The sequence below is a fragment of the Alligator sinensis genome, unplaced genomic scaffold, assembly GCF_000455745.1.
Source record: "Alligator sinensis unplaced genomic scaffold, ASM45574v1 scaffold358_1, whole genome shotgun sequence".
In the NCBI taxonomy this organism is placed as follows: domain Eukaryota; kingdom Metazoa; phylum Chordata; order Crocodylia; family Alligatoridae; genus Alligator; species Alligator sinensis.
Genome location: NW_005842121.1, coordinates 1600943 through 1610821, shown reverse-complemented (window position 1 = coordinate 1610821; position 9879 = coordinate 1600943). Strand labels below are relative to the sequence as shown.

General features: G+C 53.6%; 1 protein-coding gene across 1 annotated transcript; it reads right to left on the bottom strand.

The window, feature by feature from the left end:
- Window positions 1-431: 431 nt before the first annotated feature.
- PTGDR (prostaglandin D2 receptor) lies at window positions 432-3761 on the bottom strand. The gene is made up of 2 exons (XM_025205613.1): window positions 3606-3761; window positions 432-1197 (listed from the first exon to the last, which is right to left on the bottom strand). The coding sequence occupies exons 1-2, from the start codon at window positions 3639-3641 to the stop codon at window positions 943-945; spliced, it is 291 nt and encodes a 96-aa protein (XP_025061398.1). The 5' UTR covers window positions 3642-3761; the 3' UTR covers window positions 432-942.
- Between the last annotated feature and the right edge of the window lie 6118 nt (window positions 3762-9879).

Genomic DNA, 9879 nt, shown 5'->3' with positions numbered 1-9879 from the left:
CTGGCCTGCCAGACCAGAGTCCTGCTTGCAAATCCAGGGCAAGGCATGGCAGGATAAATAACCCAGCTGCATGCAGAGATAGCCGTCTATGCTCTAGGGATCACCTCTAGCACTGCAAAACCCCACCGGGGCGGCTCCAAATGGCTGCAGCAGCTGAATAGCTGACCGCAGGATAAGCTCAAACATCAGAACTGCCTGGTCCAGGACCCCCGCCACAGGCCAGGCCAGCTAGCTTGAGCGGGAGGCACCTGGAGACTGCTGCGTGTGAAGAGGAAGCAGGTGAGGGCCAACGCTCTGCTTGTACCTTGAACTCACGCCCCAGGGAAGACAGCCCTGGAGAACCATTAATCCGAGACACCCTGTCCTGTGCATTTAAGACAATTTGGGTGTTGGTCGAGGAGAGGGTCACACTGGAGAATTGATTATCCACAGCTTTTGTTTATTTTAATTTAAAGACTGACTTGCCCATTGATGGGGGCAGGTGGGGGCATGTGAGAGACGCACACCCCATGCAGCCCTGCAAGTCGATGGGCTCCTCCGTGCAGAGCAACTTGTAGTTCTGGGTGTGGGACCTCACTGGAGAATAAGATCCGCAGACCAGAGTTAGAGACATTCACCGCATTAGGCAGCAAATGCCTTATTTGCACAGTCCAGATGCTCCGGGAGGCTAAGTGCAGCCATGTCAAGACATTCATCGTTACTACCACGGCCCCAGATTTTAGCTCCAACCTGGGACAGGGAGTGCGAGCTGCAGCCGGGGGGAGAAGCTTCAGGTCTGTCGAACATGTACACAGCGAGAACGCAGGTGCTTTCCCTTCCCCAGGACACACGTTCACACATCTGATGCTTTGTGCACACGATCCATTCCTCCCAGTCGCGCCCATGGTCACGGTCGGTGCTGACTGTAGGCCAGTGTGAACAAGGAGCAATGCCATATCCCTTTCAAGTCATCCCAGAAAGTGAGCGGCTGCTTGCTGCCTGGCAGGCTCCATGCCCGGGGCACAGAATCGGAGGCCGGGCAGCTTTCTTATAGTTTAGTCTCCTGCAAAGTCGGTGGAAAAACATACGGAAGGAGGAGGTGCGGAAGATGATGAACACCCAGGGGTCCACGATGGAATTCACTGACATGAACCGCAGGGCGGTGAGGTCCGCTTTCTCATTGAAGTCAGGAGCGAAGGCCCCGATGTAGGCACGCACCTGTGATGAAGAACCAGGAAAGCGATCTTGTTAGCAAAGCTAGAAGCCAAGTTCTGGGTTCTCCAGTCCTCCCAGGTAGCTTTCACCCCAGGGTCAGCCTTCATTCTCAGCTGGCTTTAGGGTTGGAAGGGACCTCAGGAGATCACACCTAATCCAACCTCCTGCTCCAAGCAGGACCAGCCCCAACTACATCATCCCAGCCACGGCTTTGTCTAACCTGGTCTTCAAAACCTCCAAGGATGGAGAGTTCATAACCTCTCTGGGTAACCTCTTCCAGTGTTTTCCTACCTTCCACATGAGAAAGTTCTTCCTAATATCCAAGCTCAACTTCCCTTGCTGCAACTGGAGCCCGTTGCTCCTTGTTCTGCCATCTGCCACCACTGAGACCAGTCCCGCTTTGCCCTGACACCAACAGCACGCTCCACTCTAACCCGCCCCATGGACCCAAGGGTAAGCAATCTGCTCCTGAGCAATGAAATAACAGTTTCCCTGCATACGACTCCACTTCAGACAGCTGCAACTCCAGCTCAAGAGTGCTGGCGAGTTCATACCAGCCGCACCTCGCGCCCTGTTCATTTTCATCGTTCCTCTGCAGACAAGCTCAGTAGCTGGTGTTGTGCTGAGCCTAACTCCGATCTCTGCTGGATGGGCACAGACCGCGAGTGGCTCTGCTGAAGTCACCGTGGAGCTGGACTGGGGCAGCATCAAGAATGGGCTTGATATTTTGGGCCATGCAATGGCTATGAACAAACTTTCTCTCAATTGCTGTGGCAGGTCTAAGATCTAAGCAACCTTTCTGCTCCCTGATCATGGCATCACCAGGGAACTACACAGCCCCTCTAAGCTTTAAGGCCTGATCTCAGTGACCCCAGCCAGCCCAGTCCCATGCAAAAAGCTCCACCAACAGAGGATCAGGCAGGGGCCTGGGACCTTGTCCCCACCTCTGGCATGGGCTCTCTCTGGAGGGAGGGGAGCAGATGAGCTCTGCAGGCTTCAAGCCACCCCAGCACTTCCCGGGTCCCAGGAATCCCCTGCAGCACAGTCCAAAGCGACTGCAGCAGGGAGTGGGGAGGGTGTGGGCTTCACCTTCCCATAGCTCAGGGGATTAACAGTGCAGTCAAGCTGACGTGCAACCCCTGGTAAGAGTCAACCCCTGGTAAGAGCAGCATCCACTTACCAGCAGAATCCTACTGTGCATCCAGGCCACACTCCCTGTAACAGCAGCAGCCTCTTAGGAGCAACATAGCTCCAGGACACTGGCATGTTGCTACTAAAAGACATTATTAACTGCACTGGCTCTGCTTTGCAAGGAGACAGCTCCTTGACTTACTGGCCCTTGGGCCTGATGCTCATTCTCTTTCCACTGGTGTAACTCCGCTTACACCACGGGACTCGTTCTAGATTTCCCCTGGGAGGAGGAGAGACCCAGGCCCCGCTCATGCAAAAGATGGCTTGCAGAGAATATATACAAGCAGCGGGTTAGTCTCAGGACAACCCAAAGGACCCCTGGAAGCTGTGAACTGCGTGGCCTGCATTCAAGTGCACTGTGAGAAGAGCCCTTCTGTCTATGGCAGTGGTTCTCAGCCAGGGTGGCGTGGCATCCCGGGGACACAGAGATCCTCTCAAGGGTGCCACACACAATGCCAGCGCTGTGAGGTGCGCAAACAGGATTTGCAGGATAAACCCAGAGATGTCAAACAGGAGTCCACAGTGTTGAAACCATTCTGCCCTGCTGCAGTCTCCGAGGTCTTTGCAACAGCAGAATTGCTCTGTTACTTTCTGTAGTCGGGAAATGAGTGAAAACTAAGAGCTGGCATTTTCCAAAGGGTGCCTTGAGTTAAATGGCAGGGGTGGGGCACAAAGCCTCATGAGGTTGGGGACCATTGATCTAAAGCCAAGCCTTGGGAGCAGGGACTGGGTTTTGACATAACCTGGGGAGTTGTCTTTGCCAGCGGATTGGGGAGCAACGTCAGGAAGTTCCTCCACTTCTCCAGCCTAAATTTCCCCCACTGCAGCTTGAGGCCATTGCTCCTAGTCCTGTCCGCCACGGCCACAGAGAAAAGCCCATCTCTGTTTTCTCTATAATCACTGTTCAACTAGTTGAAGACCGCTATCAAATCCCCCCAGTCTTCTTTTCTCCAGACTAAACAACCCTAGTTCTTTTAGCTTTTCTTTACGGCTCCGTAGACCCAGGCCTGAGACCCCTGCACGGGGAAGGGAGCAGGGGCTGGGCAGCCCTGGGGGTTTGCACCTCGGCTGTACTGGACCTGAGCCCACGCTGGGCTGCCTGGAAGTGCATGAACAGCCACGCTTGGGAAGGGCTCACCAAGCTCTCACAGCATGTCCATCACCAAGGTATGCTTGTTTTGGCCGGAAGGAGAAATACAGTCCTGGGCATGTTCAAATACCTGTGATTCTTGGGCCAGAGTCAAAGCCAGACTCATTCCTTCCCCCAGCTCCGCTCTGCTGCTTAGCACGTTCTGACGCCATGGCAGGCAGCGATCTGAAAGCCAGTTAGCATCTAAACCAGCTTTCCATTGAATGCGATTATTACAAAATGTACATGAGGAGACTAGTTACAGACAGGCAACGGGAAAAATAACCAAACAGAGGGTTTTTTCCCTGTGCAGGGCTCAGAAAAGGCCCATTACATTCAAAAACCCACACTGAAGTCTAACACAAATGATTGCACTAGTGGGACTCCTCTTTCGTTTGCACTGGGGCAAACTCGAAGTGACCTCGCTTCAGTAAGGAGAAAGATGCTGGCAGGTGAGGAAAGCAGAATCCAGCCTATGCCTTCGAGACTTGCTTTTAAAAATGCCTCTGCTGCAAAACTGCAAGTGCGCTTCTCCTAGAGTAAGTGGGGGCTTGCACGGTTCACAGCAAGCGGCGGGTTGAAAGGCAAAGGTAGCTGAGGAAGTGAGGGATCGAGCTCCTTGAGACTCTTCTGTCTCCTCCCAGCTCAGAAGCCGCGTGTGACGCGAGTTCCCTCTTGCGGGCAAAAAAAACATGTCACATTTGAGCTTCACAGAATCACAGAAAATTTGGGTTGGAAGGGAGCTCAGGAGGTCACATCCAGTCCAACCGCCTGCTCCAAGCAGGACCAGCCCCAACTACATCATCCCAGCCAAGGCTTTGTCTAGCTGGGTCTTCAACACCTCCAAGGATGGAGAGTCCACCGCCTCTATGGTGCTTCACCTGTTCTGGTGCTCCACCGCCCTCCTAGTGAGAAAGGTTTTCCTAATATCCAACCTCAACTTCCCTTGCTGCAGCTTGAGCCCATTGCTCCTTGTCCTGTCATCTGCCCCCACTGAGACCAGCCCAGCTCCATCCTCTCTGCAGCCCCCCTGCAGGGAGGTGAAGGCTGCTATTCAATCCTGCCTCACTCTTCTCTTCCCTAGACTCAATAACCCCAGCTCCCTCAGCCTCTCCTCATAAGCCACATGCCCCTAACCATTCATCTTGCTCGCCCGTGCTGTACAGGGAAGTATTCGATCATCATTAACGCTACTTCTACAGGACGTGTTCAGACAAGCCGTCAGGTCCCCGGGCAGATGGTGGCCATCTCTAGGGCCTCTGGGGGAGCCCTAACGGAGATCAGGGTCAGGCAGAACAGGACTGGAGGCTGGCAGCACAAAGGGTGGGGTTTTAAAAGGTATCTCTGTGCCTATAGATGCAGGTGGGGGCCTATTAAGGATCTCTAAGCACAGAGGTACCTTCCAGTGGGAGATGAGGGCCAAGCAGGGATGAAGGACTAAGCACTGCAGGGCTAAATTTGTATGCACCTGGCCCCAGAAGGGACTCCAGCCCCCTGCACATATTGGCCCGATGGCTACAGCAACTCAGGTGAGCAAGCGGCTGGACAAGGCTTTCAGGACAGCAACTTTGCACCGAGGCTCCAGCGAAGCCCCCCCTTGACGTGACTTTACTGGCCCCAGGTGCCCGGGCACTTCCAAAAGTGCTGGCTGCACTGTTTCAACACCTACAAGCACGTGGCATCCTTGCATTTTACTACTGGGGCACGTTTCATCGGGTGCCCAGGGCTGCGGGGATAGCCATGTTAGCATAGCTGGGCCAGCAGAGCCCTCTAGCGGGGACACCACGCATACCCGCATCCTAGCCCGCACAGCGGCAGGGCCGAGGTTTGCAGAGCTGCCCTGGTCTGAGGTTATTCATCATCAAGACTGTGCCCACCTCTCAGCGGGGGAAAGGGGTCCTACGTGCTGCCACCTACATGACTACCTGCAGCAGTCGCAGTGGAATAGGAGAGTTGTACACACCTGCTCCCAAACCTGTTTCTTCAAACTGGATTTGGTCTGTGTGATTCCCCCTGACCAGTCTAATAATAATTTCTCATGTAAAACAGGCACCAGCTGCTTAGTCTTTAGACCAGAGTGGCGTCTGTGTTGTGTTCCTCAGTCCCCTCTTTGCATTGGAGGAGGTGTTGTGGGATTTCCTTGCTGCTAAAAGGGGTAAAGCGTTGAGATGGTGGATTGTACAGGATGGTTTGGACGGGGATGATCCTGCCTCAGGGCAGGGGTTAGACTAGATGTGACCTCCGGGGGTCCCTTGCAGCTCGACTTCTCCATGAGTCTAGGATACATCTCCTCTGCCCAGGGATGGCTGGACTTTCTCTGCCAATTTAACTCGGATCCCTGTTCATCACTATACATTTAGAGAGGATTTCTTGATGAGCTCTCCACCTCACCTGTCGCTGTTACTTAGCTGGGACTAAAAGATGCTACTGGTAAGTCTCCACACAATACCACTACACTGCACACTTGTCTGCTTTCCTATAAAAGGAGAGGAAAGTCCATAGGGGCACCTGGCCAATTTTTATCATCTCGGAAAACCCTATGAAATCTCTGCTAAAACTATTTCCGATAACAGACCTACCCAACATTGCAGAAGTGATGACATTTACAGTTACAACACCCAGGCGATAAGATCAATAAGAGAATAGGGTTGAGATCTTCCTAAGCAGACAGTGAGGGGGTTTCCTCCATTTGCAGTCTTAGCAAATCTTTAATATCCTTCGGTTTTTTGTTGAGTACATTTAAGGGTTATGCAGAGAAACGTACTCCTTGCTGGGTCACGCTTCTCAGTCTGAACTCGCACAGAAATAATGTAGTTGGAGACAGCAAGGGATCAAAATATACTTTGTAGACCAAAGAGTGTGGGTTTCAGGTTCGATCCCCAGCTGAACTAAATGAACTGAGGGCCCTTCCAGCCTTACTTCTCCATGGAGCTCTATGTCTGCCTCCACATCCTAAACTCTAGTCCAACTAATGTCATGAAATCCAAGGCGCTCACTAAAGAGGACCCGACCTTCTGAAATCTGTCTCCCCACCCAAATTTCTCCCCCTCAAATTTCTATGGACTTTTCAGCTGCTCAAAAAATCATTGTACAGTACTACCTCTCTCAAATACAGGTTTCCTTGTGTTTCTTAAAAGAATGGTTTTTTCAAGATCTGTGGTCTGCAGGAATTTTTCATATTAGAAGCTAATGATAACCTACAAAATTACATTTAAGCAAAAAGGAAGTCAACCTTTCCGAGTCACAGAAAAGAGTGGTTATGGGGGTGTGGGAAAGCATATTAAAAGTATAACATTTACTCTCATTTATATCCTCTTCTATGAAACATCCTTAAATGGATTTTTCTCCAAATTTCATCCCCTAATCACTTTTTTACAGTAAGAACTCTCATTTCCTTTTCATCATGTAATTATAAAAGGCATCTGGGACTATTAAAATGTCCCTCCTTCTATTAACAGGCATCATATAGCTGGCTGCACTTTGACGCAATGACGCACCCTCTCCTCCAGCTGGACCTTTTATATACAAAACAGCATTAACCACAGTAAACAGAGGTCATGAGAGGTGGTTAGCCAGGTTAGCCCCAAGCCAGGCAGGAGGCAGGGCAGGGTCACACCTTAGAGACTAACTGGGTCAGAAAGGCACGAGCTTTCCTCAGTAAACAGGATGCATCAGTATGAGATATATAATAAACTGGGTTTATCCAGTTTCCATCTCCGTATAAAATGACATGTAGATGGCTCCCTATACAAGCGAAGGTATGAATACTGCACAACGTCCGAGTTTGAGCATTTCAACTTGTAAGTTTAACAAAAACCTGTCTCAAACGAGTCAACCCACAGGCACCAGTTAAACTAATGCACGTGGCTAACTACTCACATGCACAAGCACTTGCAGAAACTTCTAAATGAGCAGAATCGGTTTAGTTTTCTGTGACATATATGTGGGCACTGCGTAATGGAAAAATCAGCATTAGGGAGAATGGGAAGGGGCTTCTGAGAAGCCCTGGGATGAGAAGGGTAGGCAGCATTTAAGATGAGAAGGGTAGGCAGTGTTTAAGATGCTCCCCAGAGGGGTTTGGCCATCTCACAGTGTCATACACAGAGCACTCCCTAAACTGGACTTTAAACTCTGCTTTAAAGCACAGGCAGGAGCGGAGCAGTGACAGAAGATGCATGACTTATTCTTCTACACAATCAGCTGCCCGGGTGAAAAATAGGGTCTTTCCAACTGAAGCTCAAGTGCTCCAGGACTTCTCAGAAGTCAGCTCACTTGGCTGCTCTTTCGGATGTTATCGGCAACAACAGGATCCTGCCACCCAAACTGCTGTCGGCTCTGTCGAGGGACTTGGGGGGAAGAGAAAGGAGCCTAGCTTCCGGGAATGGACAGGCATCGCTACCTTGATGCTGCAGGACTGGCCACAGCAAAAAGTGGCTGGGTCTGGGTTTTGTTTTGTTCAGACAACTTTGTCTTCACTTGAAAGCAAAGCACTTGGCCGCCCGCGCTGTGCAAGACAACGGGACAGGCACTGGGTCGGGTCCCCAGGGCTTTCGGTTCCCTCCTTGCTCTCTGAATGATTTCCTGGCATTGTAAGGGGTGGAGCAGGCAAGGGGAGGAAGAAGGGGTCATTTCAAAGGTCACTTCCAGGCCATACCTCCCGTCTAAAGGATCTTTATTACTGAGGAGACCTCGAGGAAGGGCCCAAGTCCCTAATCCCTCCCTTGTTGCCTATTTTAAGGCTGTTGCAGGTGCATCTGGAAAGAGGAGGGATTGCAGTCCTCTGTCCATAGGAAAGGTAGGGCAGTGAGAGCTCCCCTGGAGCCAGAGTCGGAGTCGGAGCCGGAGACACGAGGCTCTGCAGTGCGGCCCCCAGGCTCTTGGCAGAAAGCGGCAACCAAGTGCCAGTGCCGTCACGGCAAACTGGGGGCCTGTCAGTCCTGCACACCTGAGTCCTGTAGCCCATGCTCCTCCCTCCCTCCCTGTGAACTCATGTGGGGCTCTGCATGCGGGCACCAAGCGCTGGGTTCCCCATGGGGCTGGGTGCTCTTGGTTCACACCGACTGCTGGGTGCCAGTCTGGCTCAGCCCACAGCTGAGAGGAGAGGGGCGGTCACTGCCCAGCGCCAGTCAGATGTTGGGGTCTCCACCTCTGCTGCCAGCACGAGGGACAAGACTCCCTGGCCCGCAGCACAAGGCCTCACCCTGCCCTCTGGGAGGGTGCTGATCTGGGCACGTTCTAGCCATGGAAGGCTCTGCAGCGCCCTCAGCCCCCACGTGGTGCTCAGTCCCACGCCGTCCCCATGATCCCGCCCATCCTCCTTTCCTGCAGCTCCAGCAAGCCACCAGTCCCTGCCCAGTAGGTGCATGTCTCCCGCCACACCCTGCCTACCAGCCCTGCCGGGGCCCTGCCTGCTTCCAGGCTCCTGAGGAGGTGGGTCGAGGAACCAGGGGCAAAGTCCTGCCCCCTCGAAATCCCCAGCAGCTCGGCTCTGCACTGCAGCCACCTCCGATTCCCTCCTCGCCCACAGCTGTGTGTACTGGAGGGGGTCTTGTCTTAACGCCACACACGGGTCTCCCATTCACTTAATCCATGAGGCTCAACTCTGCCCTGCCTTCTCATCACAGCTGCCTGCAGGAAGGGCCCAGGTGCCAGTGCATTACCTGCCAACCCCCTCTCACCTCCCGCCATGGCTCTGCATCTGCACCCCTAGCAAGGGGCTCCCTGGTCCTCTCCTGCCCAGTGCACAGGAGACAAGATCGGGGCATTCCCTTGCCTGGTGGGAAGCCCAGGGTGTGGGCAGGGGCTGGGGCAGGGACCCAGAAAAGATGGGCAGGGGCTGGAGCTAGGCCAGGGGCAGGAGTAGGGGCAGGGGCTTAGAAAAGGCAGGGGTAAGGACAGGGACCTAGGAAAGGCAGGGGTATGGACAGGGACCTAGGAAAGGCAGGGGTATGGACAGGGACCTAGGAGAGCCTGAGACAGGGGCTGGAGTTGTTCCTGCTGGAGCTGGGACAGGGACCTAAGAAAGGCAGGGACAGGGACCTAAGAAAGGCAGGGGCAGGGGTAGAGACAGGGATCTAAGAAAAGCAGAGGCAGGGACCTAAGAAAGGCAGGGGCTGGGGCTGCCCCTGCTGGCACTGGCACAGGGGCAGGGGCTGAGGCAGGGACCCATGAAAGGCAGGGCCAGGGCCAGGAGCAGAGATGGGGACCTAGGAAAGGCAGGGGCTGGGACAGGAACAGGGGCAGGTCGGGGACGTAAGAAAGGCAGGGGCTGGGACAGGGGCAGAGGGAAGTCAGGGCGGGAGCTGCGGAAGGCAGAGGCAGGGGCCGCGGGGCCGTACTCACGACGAGCGGCAGCGAGCAGACGG

Coding starts and splice junctions, on each gene's coding strand:
- PTGDR (XM_025205613.1), bottom strand. CDS start 3,641: ATGAGTCTGGCTTTGACTCTGGCCCAAGAATCACAG. Junction 1,198..3,605: donor CTCTGGCCCAAGAATCACAG/GTATTTGAACAT, acceptor TCTTCATCACAG/GTGCGTGCCTACATCGGGGC.